General features: G+C 48.8%; 1 protein-coding gene across 1 annotated transcript in view; it reads right to left on the reverse strand.

The window, feature by feature from the left end:
- Nucleotides 1-21332, reverse strand: part of CHKB (choline kinase beta) — a 179003-nt gene that overhangs the window by 33570 nt on the left and 124101 nt on the right. Inside the window, exon 10 of the mRNA XM_063926626.1 lies at nucleotides 19940-20021. Coding sequence (XP_063782696.1) covers nucleotides 19940-20021 — 82 coding nt within the window. The remainder of the gene's footprint in view (nucleotides 1-19939; nucleotides 20022-21332) is intronic.

Raw genomic sequence — 21332 nt, forward strand, 5'->3', positions numbered from 1 at the left:
CAGTTTGACTCATTACATGCTTGGGCCCCTGGACAGAGGCGGGCCCCAGTGCAGTGCACTGCCGGTAGTTCCGCCTCTGATACTGGTTACAACATGCGATGTGAAGGGGGTTTAACTGCTAAGACCTGTTTTAAGAACCATTTAAAGAACCGTTTCAAAAGCAGGTTTTGCGATGTGAAAGCAGCATAAATGATGTAACGGACAGAAAGATTGATGGCTATCTTAAAACTGTGTTTTACCTAACAGGAGCAAGTACAAAACCAGCTATGGCCACAGCATGGGTGGCGAAAGCCTTAACAGGCTGGGCAGAAGCCTTGGAAATTTATCTTTCAGTTCAGGGAACAAGAGAACAGATATCCCATATAACAAATATAAAACAGGCAGCTGCGTATATGGAAGAAGCAGCTCTAGATATGGGGGTATTAGCTTCTCAGGCTTCAGCTTCCTCAGTAGCAGCTCACAGAGCATTATGGCTACGTTCATGGAAGGCTGATTCGGAATCCCTACCCTTTGTTGGAAATATTCTGTTTGGAGATAAATTGTATGAGATTCTAAAGTCTGAAGCAGACTTTAAAAAAAACTAATAAATCAGGGTTTCCTTCAACATCAACACCTAAACAGAGATTCCCTGCTTTCCGGTCCTTTCGGCCTCAAGGTAAAGCAAAAGTCTTAGTTTAATAGAACTGTTAAAAATAAGGCCAAACAGGTTTGGTCAACCAGATGCCCTACTGCTAAACCAGAAGATAAGCCCTTTGCCTGATGGCGTGGGCCTCCACCTGGGGGATCCCAGGGTGGGATGCAGACTTCTTCAATTTGCATAAAAATGGCAACATTCCACCACAGATGCCTGGGTGCAAGAAGCGGTGTCTCAGGGGTAGCACCCTCAAGAAGCACCCTCCAAATCAGTTATTTTGTACCAGCCCGCCCTTAGTGGCAACAAAGGCCAGGGATCTACAAGAGGTAACACAGAAATTGCTACTGTCAGGTGTGACAGTATCAGTGCCCTCAGCACAACGAGGTCTGGGGTTTTATTCTACTCTGTGACGGTTACAGAAACCAAATGGGTCATACCGGCCCACTCTCAATCTCAAGGTGCTAAACAAATACATTTAGGTGTCGTGATTCCATATGGAAACACTACGGACTATTATTCTGGCAATAGAGCCGGGGGTTTTTATGGTGTCTTTAGAAATTCAAATGCTTACCTTCATGAACCGATAGCAGTCTCCCATCAGCGTTATCTCAGGTTTGCAATCCTCCAGCAACAATTTCAGTTTCAGGCCCTACCATTTGGACTCGTTACAGCTCCAAGGGTGTTTACCAAAATTATGGTGGTGATGGCAGCTCACTTGCATCGTCAGAGAATAAGGATTTTCCCTTACTTGGACGACCTATTAATCCTGGCACAATCTCAAGAATCCCTCCTCTGCCATCTACAGGTGACAATAGCCTGCCTACAGGATCACAGCTGGCTCATAAATTTGACAAAGTCCTCCCTAGTTCCATCTCAAAGGATGACACACCTAGGGGCTGTATTGGATATCAGTCTACAGAGAATCTTTCTACCTCTGGACAAAATATCCAAGATACAGATGAGAATCCGAAGATTACTTCAAAGTCGGAGAATATCCATACATGCAGCAATGAGGATAATGGGATCAATGTGGTAGAATATGCCCAGTTCCACTCAAGACCTCTTCAACATCTGATTCTCTCCAGGTGGAATGGACAGCATCAGACAATAAAAAGACAGACAATGATGCTTCCGCAGGAAGTACGCCAGTCATTAGCCTGGTGGCTACAAACGTCTCACTTAAACAAAGGTCGACCTTTTTGGGTTCCAGACTGGAAGCTGCTGACAACCGATGACAGCCTCAGAGGGTGGGGAGCCGTAGCAAGACAGTTCTCTCTTCAGGGCCCTTGGACCAGGGAAGAGAGTTGTCTGCCAATCAATCTCCTGGAACTTTGGGCTGTCTATATGGCCCTCATCAAAGCAAAAGAAATGCTTCAGGGCAAACCGATTCAGATTTGGTCAGGTAAAGCAACAGCAGTAGCGTGCCTCAACCACCAGGGAGGCACACAAAGTCGGATGGCAATGTAGGAAGTAAGCCGCACATTAGGCAGAACTTTATCACCCGGCCATATCAGCAATATTCATACCAGGAGTACTAAATTGGGAAGCAGACTTCCTCAGCCGGCAGGACATTCAGGCAGGCGAATGGGCTCTGCACCCAGAAGTCTTTCAGATTCTGGTAAACAAATGGGGATTGCCAGAACTGGACCTTATGGCTTCACGACAGAACAACAGGGTACCCGTATACGGGTTAAGAACACAGGATCCCGACGCATTCTTTGTGGATGTGTGGTCAGTAAAACGAAAATTCCACCTGGCATATGTCTTCCGACCAATCGCTCTGTTGTCCAGGGTAATTCGGAAATTCAAGCAGGAAGGAGGCTCCGTGATATTAATAGCACCGGCGTGGCCCAGACGAAATTGGTACACAGATCTGCAAAGGCTATCCGTGGACATTCCGTCCTTCTGCCTCAACGACCAGATCTACTGAGTCAGGGTCCCTGTCTCTACGCACACCTGGAATGGCTGTCTTTGACGGCGTTACACTTGAAACATCCATCCTAAAAGCTAAGAGTATTACACAGGCAGTAATTCAAACGATGCTTAAAGCAAGGAAACCATCCTCAGCTTGCATCTATTACCGAATATGGCATGCTTATTTTCAATGGTGTCTATTAGAAAGTATGACCCAAGGTCTTTCAGAGTGTTAAGAGTGTTAAGAGTCTTAGCATTCCTTCAAGCTGGAACAGACCAAGGTCTCCACCTAACCTCCCTGAAGGTACAAGTGTGAGCATTGAACGTAGGTTGAACAAAGGAAGATAGCAAATCTACATGTTGATCGCACTTTTTTCCAGGGAATGCTTCACATTCAGCCTCTGTTTGTATCTCCAACTGCTCCTTGGGACCTGGGAATAGTCCTCAAAGCACTTCAGGGTGCTCCATTTGAACCTATGAAAAAGGTGGACCTCAAATGGTTGACAGCAAAAAGAGGATTTTTGTCTTACCATGGTAAACCCTTTTCTTTAAGTCCATAGGGGGCACAGGCGAAGGCTTAACGCTGGGTATAGGCTGGGCTGGGAGCAGGCTGACACCAAAAGGGTTACTTAAAAGTACCCAGCAGGCCTTGCCTCCCTTGTCCTCTATACCCCGCCCCCGGGCCCACCAGTTTTAGTAGCAAGCCCAAGGCAGGAGTGGAAGGAGATGAAGGAAGAACACCACACACAGAGAGACACTGCGAGGATGGTTGGCCACACACCATCCATACAGGAACTCAGATCCGCATTACAGGGGAGGGCGTCTTCTATGTGTCCCCTATGGACTCAAAGAAAGTATATACCAAGGTAAGACATAAATCCTCTTTTCTTTTTCGTCCACTACGGGGCACAGGAGAAGGTTTAACGCTGGGACGTCCCAAAGCTATCCCCCAAAGAGTGGGGACGCTCCTGGACTGTGCTCAGGACCCTACACCCGAAGGCAGCGTCATGTGACGCAAAGGTGTCGAATGTATAGAACTTAATGAAGGTCTGGGCAGAGGACCGCGTAGCAGCTTTACAAAGCTGTTCAGCTGAGGCCCCACGAGAGGCCCAGAAAGCACCCACAGCCCATGTGGAATGCGCTTTGACCACCTGAGGTGGGGGAAGGTTCGCCGCCGTATATGGTCAACCGAAGCCATCTGGTCAAAGTCTGTTTGGACGCCGGCCACCCTCGATTGTGTTACTGGATTCACACAAACAGGGAGTCCGAGCGGTGTATATCCTTGGTTTTGTACACATAAATGCGAAGAGCGCGGACTACATCCAAGGAGCCGCTGTTAAGGCCGGCACCACGATTTCTTGATTCAGATGGAATCAAGACACTACTTTAGGAAGAAAACCGGGCCAAGTGCGAAGGACCAGGCACTGAGATCAGAAACTCTACGCGCCGAAGAGATAGCCAAAAGGAACAAGGTCTTCCACATGATCCGCCGAGTCCATGGGTTCAAAAGGAGCCCTATGCAATGCCCAGAGGACCAGGGAAAGGTCCTACGGAGCTACTGGAGGTACAAATGGCCGCTGCACAGGAAGCACGCCCTGAAGGAAAGTCCTGACCTCTGGAATGCTCGCAAGTTGTTTTTGAAAGAGCACAGAGACCTGGACCTTCAAGGACGACAAGCGGAGTCCCAGATCCAAACCTGATTGGAGAAAGGCCAAAAGTCTAGGTAATCGAAAGGACCGAAGGCTGAAGTGACAGGTATGCTTTCCAGATATGGTGATAGACCCTGGCAGATTATGCTTTCCTGGCCTGATGCATTGTTTTGATGACCGTCCTGGAAAACCCCTTTCGTCTCAGGACGGATGACTCAATAGCCACGCCGTCAAAGCGAGGCGTATGGGGTCTGGATGTACACAGGGTTCCTGTGACAGAAGGTCCGGGCGTACTGGAAGACGCCATGGGGTGTCTATGGACAGACTGAGAAGATCCGCATACCACAGGCGACATGGCCAATCTGGAACCACCAGCATCATCATGCCTCCCTGTTGCTTGAATTTCCAGAGGAGTCTTGAGAATCATGGAAATCGGAGGGAAGGCATACACCAAGGGAAACGACCAATGGGCTGTTAGGGCGTCCACCAGGAATGCTTGAGGATCTCTCGTGCAAGAACTGAACAGCGGACCTGCCTGTTGTGGCGGGATGCCATGGGGGTTATGTCCGGTAATCCCCACTGAGACACCAACTGGTCGAACACCTACGGGTGGAGTTTCCACTCTCCCGAGTGAACGTCTTGACAACTTAGGAAGTCCGCTTCCCAGTTGAGTACCCCTGGAACGAACACTGCTGATAAGAGCCAGAAGATGTTGTTCGGCCCACAGGAAAATCTTGGTTACCTCTTGCATGTCCCCTCGACTCCAAGGGGACATGCAACTCCGAGCCCTGGCGGTTGATGTATGCCACCGCCGCCACATTGTCCGACTGGACGTTGACTGGCCGACCGCAGAGTAGTGATTGAGCTGAAAGTAAGGTGTTCAGTATTGCTCTTAATTCTAAGACGTTGATGGGGAGCTCGCTTTCATGGGCAGTCCAGCAACCTTGGAACGTGAGAGTCTCGGAGACTCCTCCCCACCCTCGAAGACTGGCGTCGGTGGTGATCACGGTCCTGTCTTGAATCCAAAAGGATCGTCCCTTGTCGAGATTTGCTTGTATAAGCCACCATGTGAATGACAGCCGAACCTCTGGGGTGAGGACAATGATCTGTGAGCGAATGTGGAGAGGAAAACCGTACCATTTGCGAAGGACTTCCAATTGCAGAGGGCAAGAGTGGAACTGGGCGTATTTCACCATGTCGAACACTGCCACCATTGAACCCAGAACTCTCATACATGCATGAAACGATACGGTGCGCAGACGGAAAAGTGCTCGGATTCTGGTCTGGATGACCTTGATTTTGTCCGGAGACAGGAACACTCGTTGGACTTTGAAATTTAACAACGTCCCTAAATGAAGGATTGTCTGCGAGGGTGTCAAGGATGATTTTTTTCCAGTTGATTTTTCTAGCCGTGAGATTATAGAATCTCCACTGCTGCCTGAACGTGTTCCGAGAGCGTCTCCTGGGACTGTCCCAGAAGCAGAAGGTCGTCTAAGTAGGGTAGTATCCGTATTCCGATGAGTCTGAGATGGGCAGCAATCCCTGCAATAACTTTTGTGAAGACCCGTAGAGCCGTGGATAGGCCGAAAGGCAAGGCTCGAAATTGGTAATGATTGTCCTTGATTGCAAACCGGAGATACCTTTGGTGGCATAGTCGGATTGGAATATGTAAATATGCATCCTGGATATCTCACGATGCCATATAATCCCCAGGTTCCAGAGCCAAGATTATAGTTCTGAGAGATTCCATGCGGAATTTGGGGACCCTCAGGTAAATATTCAACTTCTTAAGGTTGAGCATGGGTTGATACAAAGCGTCCAGCCTCTGAACCAAAATTAGCGAAGTGTAAAAACTGTGTCCCCGTTGTTCCGGTGGTACTGGAACGACGACTTTGGCAGCAAGAAGGGAGCCGACTGATTGTTGTAACACTGTTGCCTCTCCGGGATCCCCGTTGTGAAGAATCTTCTTGGAGGGCGGCGCAAAAACATCAGACCATATCCATGAGCGACAAGTTCCCTGACCCAGGCGTCTGTTGTGATGTCCAACCATCTTGGGGCAAAGGACAGCAATTTATCCCCCAGGGGAAGGCCCGCCGCGTCACGCTGCAGGCTTATCAGCAGGTTTGGTGGTTGGACATCTGGTAGCCCAAGGCTGTTTTGTGCGAGATTTGGAACCTTTCGCTGGGGCCTGGTAATGGGAGGAGGCCTGGCCCTTAGACCTTCCTTGAAAACGAAAGGAAGGTTTCGGTTTAGGGGCTGCTGCTGATGAAAGGAAGGCAGTTTTAGCGGTCTCCAGTGAGGTTACAATGTCATTTAATGCTTTGCCAAACAAGGTATCTCCTGCGAAAGGTAAAACTTTCCAGAGCTTTCTTGGAGGATGCATCCGCTCTCCAAGTATGGAGCCATAATGAGCGTCTGTCCGCAAACGTCGAAACCTTAGACGTAAGGATAGCTGTATCCAGGGCAGCTTCGCCAAGGTAGGTATTGGCCTTCTGAATATTTCCCACCAGAACCAACAACTGTTTTCTACTAACAGTAGTCGACAGACCCTGGTGCAGTTGCTCCGTCCAACAAGCTATAGCCTTAGTTATCCAGGCTGAGGCCAACGCAGGCCTTCTAATTGCACCTGCACGTGTGTAAGCGGTTTTGAGGAACGTGTCTAACTTACGATCCGTGGGCTCTTTGAGAGAAGAGGTATCTAGAATTGGCAGCACTGATGAACGTACCTGGCATGCCACTTGTGCGTCCACTGGTGGGGTGTTCTCCACCTTGGACCTGTCCTTAAATGGAAACAGGTAGAATGACTGATATCGTTTGGAGAGTTGAAACAGTTTATCTGGTTTGGCCCAAGCTCTCTCCAACATATCCTCCAATTGCGCTGAGGAGGGAAATTGTGTGGAATCTTTCTTCGTTTTTTTGAAAACCGGTGTCTTGGACGTGGGAGCTAGATCCTCATGTTCAATATCCAGGACCAGATGTACCTGTTTGACCAGAGCTTCCACCTCTGCCACCAAAAGGGAGTCTTCCAGACCGGAAGAGGTGTCCAGATCAGAACCCCATCACCCACTCTCCTGATCTGAATGAGGGGACTGTAACTCTGAATCCCCGTCTGAGAGAGGTGTAACCGTATCGCTATAGGCATGAGCTCGTCTGGGATGTCTGTCCCTGTCCATAAGCTGTTGCATGGAGGCTGAGAACTGAGAAAGGCCCTGAACCGACTGAGTCAATGTGTGAACCGAAGGTGGTTCAACCTGGGTGGGGAAGGAAGCGTATAGGACTGACCTGTTACAGAGGGACCAGGCGGTGCTGGAAACGGTGGAGACACTTGTGGCGTAGCTGAGCGAACCACCAGTTGCGACATAACTTGTGTGAGGGTGGTCGACCAAGCCGGTTCTGGTATGACAGGTGCAGGTGTCGGATACTCTCGTGGTGGAGCTCCCGCACATGCAGTGCAGAGGTCCACAGAATCCTGTGAAGAGAGAATATTGCAGCACACACGACAAGTGAGAGGCTCAGGTGTAACAAGCTTTTTGGCTCTGGATGACATTGTCAAAATGAAACAGAGACACACTTGTATACAATTCAAGGTGACAATGAGGAAGCACTCAACCCAGGTAATTTACACAGTAAGCAAGCTAGGCCGTCACTGGGGCACCCCCTACAGACCCAGGATCTGTATATAGGATGAGAAGCCAACCACATGTACTGCAGTAGCACACCCACACACACTGAGCCACACAATACTTGAAATAAAACAAGAAAAAGTGGGCCAAGATACTCAACTGTCCTATGGTAAAACCAGTAGGCAGGAGAAACAGACTAAACTGGCCAGTGGAGCGGGGTACAGGGGAGAATGAGGCCAGACATTACTCTCTCGGCAAGTCCCAGCCAGCATGTGAGCTAAACTGGCTGCTCAGCATTTTCTGGGAGGGACTGAGAGAGGAAGGAGGAGTAACAGCCCTGGGGCAGACCCTCAGCACAGCTACTAGTGAGCCCTAGGGGTGTGGGAGGAGCAGTAGGCTGGGCACCCTCCGCCTCAGATGTTGGACCCCAGGGACAGTGCCCACCTGCCCTGCGGCTATTACCTTGGTGGTCTAGTGGAATAAGACGCAGTGCACCTGGGCCCCCACTCATCTGCCCTCCCGCTGTCTACCTTCAGCGGCAGGGGATCGCCGCTCGTCGGGGCTCCCTGGATGCAGGCAGCAGGTCAACTCACCCTCCAGGTCCGGACGCGGCTGCAAGAGGAGGCGGAGCGCTGCCTGGCTGGCCGGGGTGGAAGACCCCGGCCCTGTTACCGGAGCTGCCGCCCGCGGACACTGGGTGTTGGAGCGGGCATGCTGGGCGCGAAGTGCGCCAGCATCCTGATCTCTTCGCTGCGGCACTAATCTAAAAAAAAAAAGGTAACCTAGCTGTTTAAAAACAGCTTCTACATGAGAGGTGCCGTGCTCCTGCCTTGGCACAAAAAAAATAAAAAATAAGATTTTAAACCTACCGGTAAATCTTTTTCTCCTAGTCCGTAGAGGATGCTGGGGACTCCGTAAGGACCATGGGGTATAGACGGGCTCCGCAGGAGACATGGGCACTATAAAGAACTTTAGAATGGGTGTGCACTGGCTCCTCCCTCTATGCCCCTCCTCCAGACCTCAGTCAGAGAAACTGTGCCCAGACGAGATGGACAATACGAGGAAAGGATTTTGTTAATCTAAGGGTAAGATTCATACCAGCCCACACCATCCACACCGTATAACCTGGAATATACGCAACCAGTTAACAGTATGAACAAAAAACAGTATCAGCTAAAGTAGGGGTGGGCAACGTGCGGCCCGCGAACCGATTCTACCTGGCCCCGCTGTCTCACACCAGTGTGCAATGACAAGCGGCCCGACTGGCTGAGCCGCTCTTCATTGCGCTACATAGCTCCCAGACGCGGCGCCGCAGAGGAAATCCCGGTCACGTCACAGGGTCTGCTGACCGGGATTTCCACTGTGACGTCAGGCGCTGGGCGGCACGGGGGGCGGGGCCATGGCAGGAGTGGGCAGCAGGCAGCAGCCGCAGCAAATCGGTGCGGCACAGCGGGCATCCGGCAGCAGATCATCTGGGCAGCGGATCTGCCACTGTGTAAAAAAGGTAAAGGGTTCTGTGGATAACTTTAAAAGACTGCTTTATTGGTTCGGGGGGGGGGGGGGGGGGAGGAGAGGGAGGGAGATTAGGGACTGATATACGGGTTTAGGGGAGGGGGGTGAAGAGGTGTTGGGACTGCTATATGGGTCGGGGGGTAGAGACTGCTATATGGGTCCGGGGGGGGGGGGGGAGCTAGTAACTGTGCCCAGGGAGAGACAGGAGCTGTGAATACCAGCATTACACAGGATGCCGTTTTGTTTTCAGCACTGTTTTTTATTTATTTATTATATGTGTTTTTTTTAGACATTTTGCATTTGCCTGTAAAAAAACTACGTATGTAATGTATATTGTGGTGTATGTTTTATATATATATATATATATATATATATATATATATATATATATATATATATATATATATATATATATATATATATATATATATATATATACACACACACACTATGTTTTTATAGTTATATAAAATAAATATATATATATATATATATATATATATATATATATATATATATATATATATATATATATATACACTATGTTTTTATAGTTATACTGTGGGCCTAATTCGGACCTCATCGCTAGCAGGCAATTTTTGCACTGCTGCGATCAGGTAGTCGCCGCCTACAGGGGGTGGGGGGTAATCGCTGTGCAGGGGTGTTATCACATCTGCAGAGAGCTGCACAAACAGAAGTTTGTGCAGTTTCTGCACAGCTCAGGACTTACTCTTCCAGTGCGATGATCGGGAGCGGAGCGGACGTCAGAAACCCTCCCTCCAAACGCCTGGTCCCTCCTTCATTTTTGCGGACACTCCTCTAAAACGCCCAATTGCCACCCACAAACATCCTCTTCCTGTCAATCACTGTGCGATCGCTTTGATCGTACCATCCCGACGCTGCAGACAGACGCGCCTGCACATTGCGGTGCATGCGCAGTTCAGACCCGATTTTACAAGATATTTTGTGTGTGGCCCTCGACTATTCACTGGAAGTGTTAAGCGGCCCCCCAGCTGAAATAATTGCCCACCCCTGAGCTAAAGACTGATCTCAACTGTAACATAACCCTTATGTAAGCAACAACTATATACAAGCCTTGCAGATTTTGTCCACACTGGGACAGGCGCCCAGCATCCTCTACGGACTAGGAAAAAAAGATTTACGGGTAGGTTTAAAATCTTATTTTCTCTTACGTCCTAGAGGATGCTGGGGACTCCATAAGGACCATGGGGTTTATACCAAAGCTCCAGACCGGGCGGGAGAGTGCGGACGACTCTGCAGCACCGACTGAGCAAACGCAAGGTCCTCATCAGCCAGGGTATCAAACTTATAGAACCTTGCAAAAGTGTTTGAACCCAACCAGGTAGCTGCTCGGCAAAGCTGTAAAGCCGAGACGCCTCGGGCAGCCACCCAAGAAGAGCCCACCTTCCTAGTGGAATGGGCCTTTACCGAATTTGGTAACGGCAATCCTGCCGTAGAATGAGCCTGCTGAATCGTGTTACAGATCTAGCGAGCAATAGTCTGCTTCGAAGCAGGAGCGCCAACTTTGTTGGCTGCATACAGGACAAACAGTGCTTCTGTTTTCCTAACCCGAGCCGTCCTGGCTACATAGATTTTTAAAGGCCCTGACTACATCCAGGGACTTGGAATCCTCCAAGTCATCCGTAGCCACAGGCACCACAATAGGTTGGTTCATATGAAATGAAGAAACCACCTTAGGCAAAAATTGAGGACGAGTCCTCAACTCTGCTCTATCCACATGGAAAATCAAATAGGGGCTCTTGTGAGACAAGGCCGCCAATTCGGACACCCGCCTTGCAGATGCCAAGGCCAACAACATGACCACCTTCCAAGTGAGAAATTTTAATTCAACCGTTTGAAGAGGTTCAAACCAGTGAGACTTCAGGAACCGTAACACCACGTTAAGGTCCCATGGTGCCACTGGGGGCACAAAAGGAGGCTGGATGTGCAGCACTCCCTTTACAAAAGTCTGGACTTCTGGGAGAGAAGCCAATTCCTTCTGAAAGAAAATAAGACAGGGCCGAAATCTGTACCGTAATGGAGCCTAATTTTAGGCCCATATCCACTCCTGTCTGTAGAAAGTGGAGAAAACGGCCCAGATGGAAATCTTCCGTGTCACGATCCGGGTATCTGGACGCCATTATTTACCTTTCAGGTGTCTCCTAAGGCTGGCTCAGCGTCCTAGGCCCGGTTCCCAGCTATGTTGCTAGCATTCATATGTCATGTCTCATCTTTGCTGATCCGTGGATATTGTCCTTCCATTGCGCGGGCGACTGGCATGGCGTCACCTGCCGGCGGGGCCTCGGGCATCGTCTCCTATTCTCAATGCACTACAGGGTATGTGGCACTCTTCACCTATTGCGGCCGCGGCCATCCATGCTGGAGGTGGGGGAGGCGCAAGTCGCCGTTCTCTGTGTTCACCGCCGCCATTACAGAGGAATCTCCATGTGGTGTTACAAACAAGGTTTCCCTCCACTGGCCGGTATGGGCGCAGCCATCTTAGTTCTAGTCACATGATCCTGACCTCCAATCCATAGCTCCGCTGAAGTCTGCCTAATTGCTCATCCAATCCCTGCATACCTAAGGGTATAAAGGGATTGAGCCTGCACCAGGAAATCGTCAGTGCTTTGGTTGTCAAACCTTGTTTCCAGTCTCTCTCTCCTGTGGTTGTTTTCATTCCAGGTTTCCAGCTCCTGTTTCCAGTTACCACTAAGAGACCCGCACCTGCTTACCACCTTGTGGTGCAGCCTGACTCTGCAGTCTTCTGTGTTTGCTCCAGCTTCCAGCTACAGTTTCATCTGCTTCCAGCAGTCAGCTTCCAGCAGTGATCAGCTTCCTTAAAGAGCCGGTGCGTCTCCAGCGGTTACCTGCATACCATCGCTACCCGCACACCATTGGTTCCTATATCCTCGCTCCCTAGCTTCATTCTACTATTTGGCTGGTTCCATCCAGCATCCACTCCATGTTTTAACACCGGGCTGGTTCCATCCAGCGTCCACAGCAGCTACCTCAACTACAGTGTTACCGGCTTCCAGTGATACATCTGCTGGTGTGTTCCTTGGCTACACTTAATACTACGGATGGGTCTGGTAAGGACATTCCATCTCTGGGACATTAAGAACTGTACCTACTGCTACCAGTACCCTGTGGCCATTGCCAAACCCATAGTTATCCAGGAACTGTTTTATCATATCTGCTGTATATCTTCATTCATTTATCACTGCTGTGAATACATGGAGTTCTGTTAATAAACTTTTATTGACTTTTAATCCTGGTTGTCATGGTCACGCCTTCGGGCAACCTTTCTACATCCTACTCATATGTCCAGGGGTCTGATTAAACCTCCGAAGTTCAGCTTCACCTCAGCCCCCACAACTGAGGCTTCCTCTCGTCAGCTCAGGCCCTCAGTTGTGACATTCCGTAGGAGCATTCATGGCTTCACACCAAGATACATACTTCCTCCAGATACGGTGATAATGTTTCGCCGTCACCTCCTTCCTAGCCTTTATCAGAGTAGGGATGACTTCCTCCGGAATACCTTTCCCAGCTAGGATTCGGTGTTCAACCGCCATGCCGTCAAACGTAACCGCGGTAAGTCTTGGAACACGCAGGGCCCCTGTTGCAACAGGTCCTCCCTGAGAGGAAGAGGCCACGGATCTTCTGTGAGCATCTCCTGAAGATCTGAATACCATACCAGGCCCTTCGAGGCCAATCTGGAGCAATGAGTATTGTTTTCACTCTTTTTCGTCTTATGATTCTCAATATTTTTGAGATGAGAGGAAGAGGGGGGAATACATAGACCGACTGAAACACCCATGGTGTCACCAGGGCGTCCACCACTACTGCCTGAGGGTCCCTTGACCTGGCACAATACCTCCGAAGCTTCTTGTTGAGGCGGGAAGCCATCATGTCTATGTGAGGAATTCCCCAAAGACTTGTTATCTCTGAAAAAACTTCTTGATGAAGTCCCCACTCTCGTGGATGGAGATCGTGTCTGCTGAGGAAGTCTGCTTCCCAGTTGTCCACTCCCGGAATGAAGACCACTGACAGAGCGCTTACGTGATTTTCCGCCCAGCGAAGAATCCTGGTGGCTTCCGTCATTGCCACTCTGCTCCTTGTCCCGCCTTGGCGGTTTACATGAGCCACGGCTGTGACGTTGTCCGATTGAATAAGAACCGGTAGGTCGCGAAGAATAGTCTCCGCTTGTCGTAGGCCGTTGTATATGGCCCTCAACTCCAGTACGTTGATGTATAGACAAGCCTCCTGGCTTGACCATAGCCCCTGAAAATTTCTTCCTTGTGTGACTGCTCCCCATCCTGGAAGGCTCGCGTCCGTGGTCACCAGAACCCAGTCTTGAATGCCGAACCTGCGACCCTCTAGAAGGTGAGCACTTTGCAGCCACCACAGGAGAGACACCCTGGCCCTGGGGGACAGGCTTATTTTCTGATGTATTTGTAGATGGGACCTGGACCACTTGTCCAGGAGGTCCCACTGAAACGTCCTTGCATGAAACCTGCCGAAGGGGATGGCCTCGTAGGCTGCCACCATTTTCCCCAGAACACGAGTGAATTGATGAACAGACACTCTTTTTGGTTTTAGCAGGTCTCTGACCATGTTCTGGAGGTCCCGGGCTTTTTCCATCGGGAGAAAAACCCTCTTCTGATCCGTGTCCAGAATCATGCCTAGGAATGATAGTCGAGTCGTTGGAATCAATTGTGACTTTGGCAGATTGAGAATCCAACCGTGTTGTTGTAGCACTCTCAGGGAGAGCGACATGCTCCTCTGCAATTGATCTCTCGATCTCGCTTTTATCAGGAGATCGTCCAAGTATGGGATAATTGTGACTCCCTGCCTGATCAGGAGCACCATCATCTCCGCCATCACCTTGGTGAAAATCCTCGGGGCCGTTGAAAGCCCAAACGGCAACGTCTGAAACTGGTAATGACAGTCCTGTACAGCAAATCTCAGGTACGCCTGATGAGGAGGATATATGGGGACATGAAGGTTTGCATCCTTTATGTCGAGTGACACTATAAAATCCCCCCCCCCCTCCAGACTGGAGATCACCGCCCGGAGCAATTCCATCTTGAATTTGAACTTTTTCAAGTACAGGTTTAGGGATTTTAGATTTAAAATGGGTCTGACCGAACCATCCGGCTTCGGGACCACAAACAGGGTTGAATAGTACCCTTTCCCCTGTTGGACTAGGGGAACCCCGACAACCACTTGCTGTTGACACAGCTTTTGAATTGCAGCTAACACTACTTCCCTTTTTGGGGGAGAAGCTGGCAAGGCCGACTTGAAAAATCGGCGAGGGGGCACCTCTTCGAATTCCAGTTTATAGCCTTGGGATACAATATCCATCGCCCAAGAATCCACGTCTTACAGAACCCAGACCTGGCTGAAGAGTCGAAGACGTGCCCCCACCGGTGCGGACTCCCTCAGTGGAGCCCCAGCGTAATGCGGTGGATTTAGTAGAAGCCGGGGAGGACTTCTGCTCCTGGGAACTAGCCGGAGCAGGTGTTCTCTTCCCTCTACCCTTACCTCTGGCGAGGAAGGATGAGCCCCGACCTCTTCTGGACTTATGCGACGGAAAGGACTGCATCTGATATTGTGGAGTTTTCTTTTGCTGTGGAGGAACAAAAGGCAAAAAAGTAGATTTACCCGCGGCAGCTGTGGCAACCAGGTCCGCGAGACCTTCCCCAAATAAAACTTCACCTTTGTATGGTAAAACCTCCATATGCTTCTTTGAGTCTGCATCATCCGTCCATTGGCGGGTCCACAGGGCTCGCCTAGCAGAAATCGCCATGGCGTTGGCTCTCGAACCTAGCAGCCCAACGTCTCTTTGAGCGTCTCTCATATATAAGACTGCATCTTTAATGTGACCTAAGGTCAACAAAATAGTATCCCTGTCTAGGGTATCAAGGTCAGCTGACAAGGTATCTGTCCAAGCTACAACTGCGCTACATACCCATGCCGATGCTATTGCCGGTCTGAGTAAAGCACCCGTATGTGTATAAATAGATTTTAAAGTAGTTTCCTGTCTGCGATCAGCAGGATCCTTGAGGGCTGTCGTGTCTGGAGACTGTAGCGCCACCTTCTTGGACAGGCGCGTTAAAGCCTTGTCCACCCTGGGTGAGGATTCCTAACGTACCCTGTCTTGTGCAGGGAAAGGATACGCCATAAGAATCCTCTTGGGAATCTGCAGCTTTTTGTCTGGAGTTTCCCAAGCTTTTTCAAATAACTCGTTAAGCTCATGAGATGGGGGGAAAGGTTACCTCAGGTTTCTTTTCCTTATACATGCGCACCCTCGTGTCAGGGACAGAGGGGTCATCGGTGATATGCAAAACATCTTTTATAGCAATAATCATAATGAATACTTTTGGCCACCCTTGGGTGTAACCTCGCATCATCGTAGTCGACACTGGAGTCAGAATCCGTGTCGGTATCAGTGTCTGCTATTTGGGATAGGGGACGTTTTTGAGACCCAGAAGGGCTCTGTGACACAGTCGAAGCAGTGGATTGACTCCCTGCTTTTTCCCTGGACTCTGCTTTGTCCATTCTCTTATGTAATAAGGTCACATTTGCATTTAAAACATTCCACATGTCCAACCAATCATGAGTCGGCGTTGCCGACGGAGACACCACAATCATCTGCTCCACCTCCTCAGATGAGCCTTCCGCATCAGACATGCCGACACACTCGTACCGACACCCCCACACACACAGGGATATAGTTATAAGGAGACAGTTCCCCAATAAGGCCCTTTGGAGAGACAGAGAGAGAGTATGCCAACACACACCCAGCGCCAACTGACACTGGAAACAATTTTATATATAATTAACTGTGTAATACACTCACTGCGCCTTACAAGTGCCCCCCCCCCCCCTCTTTTCAGCCCTGTGTCACCGTGTTCAGCAGGGGAGAGACCAGGGAGCCAGCTTCTCTGCAGTTCTCTGTGGAGAAAATGGCGCTGGTTAGTGCTGAGGGACCAAGCTCCGCCCCCTCGAGCGGCGGGCTTCGGTCCCGCTCAAATGTATAAAACTGGCGGGGGATTTTTATAATTACTGCCTCCGCAGCCTATATACATATAAATGCCAGACTTAAAAGGTTTATATTACTGCCCAGGGCGCCCCCCCCCCCTGCGCCCTGCACCCATCAGTGCCTGCTAGGGTGTGTTGTGTGTGGGAGCAATGGCGCGCAGCGTTACCACTGCGCGCTTACCTCAGGGAAGATCTGAAGTCTTCTGCCGCCTAAGAAGTCTTCTTTTCTTCTTATACTCACCCAGCTTCTATCTTCCGGCTCTGTGAGGAGGACGGCGGCGCGGCTCTGCGACGAACGGCGAGGGTGAGATCTGCGTTCCGACTCCCTCTGGAGCTAATGGTGTCCAGTAGCCTAAGAAGCAGAGCCTATCAGTTAAGTAGGTCTGCTTCTCTCTCCTCAGTCCCACGATGCAGGGAGCCTGTTGCAAGCAGTGCTCCCTGAAAATAAAAAACCTAACAAAATTCTTTTTCAGAGAAACTCAGGAGAGCTCCCCTGTAATGCACCCAATCTCCTCTGGACACAGGAACTAACTGAGGTCTGGAGGAGGAGCATAGAGGGAGGAGCCAGTGCACACCCATTCTAAAGTTCTTTATAGTGCCCATGTCTCCTGCGGAGCCCGTCTATACCCCATGGTCCTTACGGAGTCCCCAGCATCCTCTAGGACGTAAGAGAAAAAACTGGCGGGCCCGGGGGTGGGGTATAGAGGACAAGGGAGGCAAGGCCTGCTGGGTACTTTTAAGTAACTCTTTTGGTGCCAGCCTGCTCCCAGCCCAGCCTATACCCAGCATTAAGCCTTCTCCTGTGCTCCCTAGTAGACGAAAAAGAAAGTTCAGTGTACTGGCAATTGCTTCAGCTAGCAGAGTATCAGATCTAGGGCACTATTGTGTCGCTCTCCATTTCTGATATTTCATCCAGACAGAGCGGTTCTCCAAACCAAGTCTGGATATCTTCCTAAGGTGGTCTCAAAATTCCATCTTAATGAAGAAATAATAGTTCCGGCCTTCCAATTGCTGGATCTGTCTGTGGGATGCAACATTGGACGTAGCTCGCGCTCATAGGATCTATGTGCATCGTACCAGTTCCATCAGAAGAACAGACACTCTCTCTTTGTCTCTTGTATATGGATTTCACGAGAGGATGGCCTGCCAATAAGCAAACATTGGCTAGATTGCTTCGGATGACTATCGCACAAGCATATTCTCGAACCAATCTCCACATCCCAGATAATATCTCTGCCCATTCTACCCATTCAGTAGGTCCTTCATGGGCAGCCCATCGTGTTGCCTCAGCTGAGCAACTCTGTAAGGCAGCCACATGGTCTTCCATAAATACGATTATCAGACATTATGCCTTTGATACCTTTGCCTCTCAGGATGCAGCGTTTGGGCGTGGGATTCTCCTGTCAAATCAGGAGCGTTCTCTCCCTAAAATATTGCTTTTGGACATCCCAATGTATATCCTGTGGATCTACTGTGGACCCCGATGAAGAAAACTAGAGTTATAGTAGACTTACCATAGTTAACTCCGATGTTTCTCCGATGTCCACAGTATCCACAGGGAACCCACCCTAACGCACTTGATTTGAAAATCTTTACACTTACTAATTACTTCCCTTCCTCTGGCATGGAAGTGTGTGTATGTTTATCTCATCTGAATAGGTCTTCGTCCTTGATATAATTCTGCTCCTGCCTTAAGCTTTGTGAGAAACTGACTTCCTGGGCCAAGTGTTGGAGTTATAAGAAGGCTGAACCGGAACTTCCTGCAAGTCCAAAAGCTTTAACCATTTGGTGCAGATCCTCTAACGCCACTAACAACCCAATGTATATCCTGTAGATACTGTGGACCTCGGAGAAACAGAGTTAACTATGGTAAGTCTACAATGACTAGTTATTCACTATATTCTCAAAATGTATTTTTGGAACCTTATAACATGTTAGCTCTCTGCAGTTTACCTATATGGAATGTGTTTTACACAAGCTTATTAAAGTTACCTAAATATTCCTCCTGCTTGGTTTGGAAGGGCACCCTCTGTGACCCATTCCCTTGTTTTTTCGGAAATTCATTTTTCTGAAGGCTTTGCCACTTCCTTTTGTGTAAGGGCTGTACTGCATACATCCCATAATTTTAACAAACAATATTGTTTAAATGGGTGTAGTATGCAAGGTCGAACACACTTAGGTCGACTGTGTCTAGGTCGACCACTATTGGTCGACTGTAAGTAGGCCGATAGGGACTCTAGGTCGACATGACAAAAGGTCACCATGTGTTTTTTCACTTTTTTTGGTGCAGCACCCCCCCCCCCCCCCAAATAAAATCCGCCACTGCTGAGACAGATGCAGTCTGTGAGACTGCACTGGCTTCACTACGACTGTCAGTGGCTTCCTATTGGAGGTCCTACCTGCCAGTCACCTGCAGGACAGGTAGTCCCATTGGGAGGCGTTTCCTCTGGGACTGCCAGACTGGGCTGAGATTAGCACACAGAAGCTTCCTGTATGAAGCTACTCCCAGTTCATCGTCAGACCTACCTGGCTCCTATGGGCTGCTACCGATGCAGTCCATAGAAGCCAGGAGTTTGCGCATGCGCAGTCAAGCCGCCGCATGTGCAAGTCCCGGCTCCTGTCAGTTCCACCGTACAGGTGCTGGGACCCGGCTGACGGCAGGGACCAGAGCAACACATCAGAGGGAGGGGATTAGGCAGCATTGCCAGCGGCAAACCCCCTCCACCGCCCAATTGAAGATGATGCTATGGTATCTTTAATACTGTAGTCAGCCACTAAATAATTTTAATTCAACTTATTCCATTAGTTTTACCTAGCGCAATATGTATATACAGGTTGAGTATCCCTTATCCAAAATGCTTGGGACCAGAGGTATTTTGGATATCGGATTTTTCCGTATTTTGGAATAATTAGATACCATAATGAGATATCATGGTGATGGGACGTAAATCTAAGCACAGAATGTATTTATGTTACATATACACCTTGTACACACAGACTGAAAGTAATTTTAGCCAATATTTTTTATAACTTTGTGCATTAAACAAAGTGTGTGTACATTCACACAATTCATTTATGTTTCATATACACCTTATACACACAGCCTGAAGGTCATTTAATACAATATTATTAATGACTTTGTGTATTAAACAAAGTTTGTGTAAATTGAGCCATCAAAAAACAAAGGTTTCACTATCTCACTCAAAAAAGTCCGTATTTCGGAATATTCCGTATTTCGGAATATTTGGATATGGGATACTCAACCTGTATTATAAGTGCTTTGTGTGCATGCTGTTGGAATTTATTTAGGATTATTATATTACTGCAGAAATAATCTGGCATTGACACATCACAGGTCTTTAGCCCCAGAAATGTAGATATTCCACTTTCCCCTATTGGGCACAGCAGGTAGTGCAAGACAGCCAGGAACACGATTTACACTGCCTGCTATAAGGCTACATGCAGACTAATGGTACACATAAACACAGAGTTCAGTATGCAGGTGCAACATTATCAGTAATACGGGTATATGTCATACTCACCAGGTACCCAAATTCGATAGTAGACATTTTTGCTTGTACAATTGACCAGAGACCCCACAAAAAATGTGAAGCCAAGGCAAACCTAAAACAGAAAATAAAACAGAACACAAGAAAAAGGATAATGTGTAGGGTGGATATAATGCCTTAGGGCTATACTGTATATGACTACGGAAGAGCAGCACCTACTGTATGCACAGAATACTGTTAACAAAACATGATTAAAGATCATACTCTTAGAAGTTAACGCACCTTCTGCATTCGAAAAAAAAGGGCTTGATTCAATATTGTTTGGAATTGCACAGCTGCTGTATCTTGGTATGCAGTGGCTGTGCTCAAATATGTAAAGGCCGTAGGAGGAGTCTTGTGTTAATAGACGCCTCCTGCCGACTCCTGTGATCCAATGCTGCATACGAGGACGCAGCATCTGATCACTCTGCCTTACCATCGTTCATCTGACCATGCAACTGACGCCAGTGAAGCACCGTCCATGTATGCAGCCACTGGCTTAAGCACACCCAGAAAATGGGGGCGACGTCCCCGTTTTCTGCAATGCTGTCCATCGCCACCCCCGTTTCGCTTCCAAACAGCCACAGCCTGTCAATCAAGCTGTGGCTTGGGGAAACTGCTTGAGACCTCGCAGAGTGAGATCTGCAAGTGCGCAATGTGGCATCTGTGCATGTGCAGATCTCTCACCATCGAGGTTGTACGCAAAACATTGGATTTGCATACAACTCTAAAGAAGGCCCAATCTCAGTCAATGAATTGCAATGTGAACAAAGATGCATTGGCAATGGTCTCAATTTGACTAAAAGTGCATACACACTAGACGATTTTGAGCTCAAAGTAGCTCACTTTTGGTGTTCTGAGATATTTTAAGCTCAAAATCTCCTAGAATGTATGGTCGGAATATGAGCAGTGAGTGCTTATGCGCGCTACCGCATCATCGCTGGCCGCCGCTGACCGTCGGCCTGTTTTACCAGCAGTGTGAAACTCTTTCCAGTCTCCTACTGTGTGAAAGTGGTTCACCCCCGTGAACATCGCTGGGCCGGGTGAAAATCGCTCAGTGTGTATACATCATTACACTGAGCTCATCACCAACAGCTCATTACAAGCAGCCAGTGTACAAAAACAGTTTTAATCATTTAGCAGCAAGCGTACTCAATGAGGCTTATTCAGGTGCAGTTGTTCTTGCTGCCGACATTGCTAGGTTTTGCCAAACACAATTGCGATTATATGCTAGTATGGACAGAAGCTAACCTGGGCATAGGGACACCAGCGACTTTTGCATTGTTTTAGTGACCAACGGTGTTAAATTGCTGAAACATTGGTCCCATTTTTGCAAATTGGGTAATGTCTGAGAGTTGAGTGCCTCTGAAGATGCGCAGGCTCAGCT

Source organism: Pseudophryne corroboree, chromosome 6 (genome assembly GCF_028390025.1).
Source record: "Pseudophryne corroboree isolate aPseCor3 chromosome 6, aPseCor3.hap2, whole genome shotgun sequence".
NCBI classification, from domain to species: Eukaryota; Metazoa; Chordata; class Amphibia; order Anura; family Myobatrachidae; genus Pseudophryne; species Pseudophryne corroboree.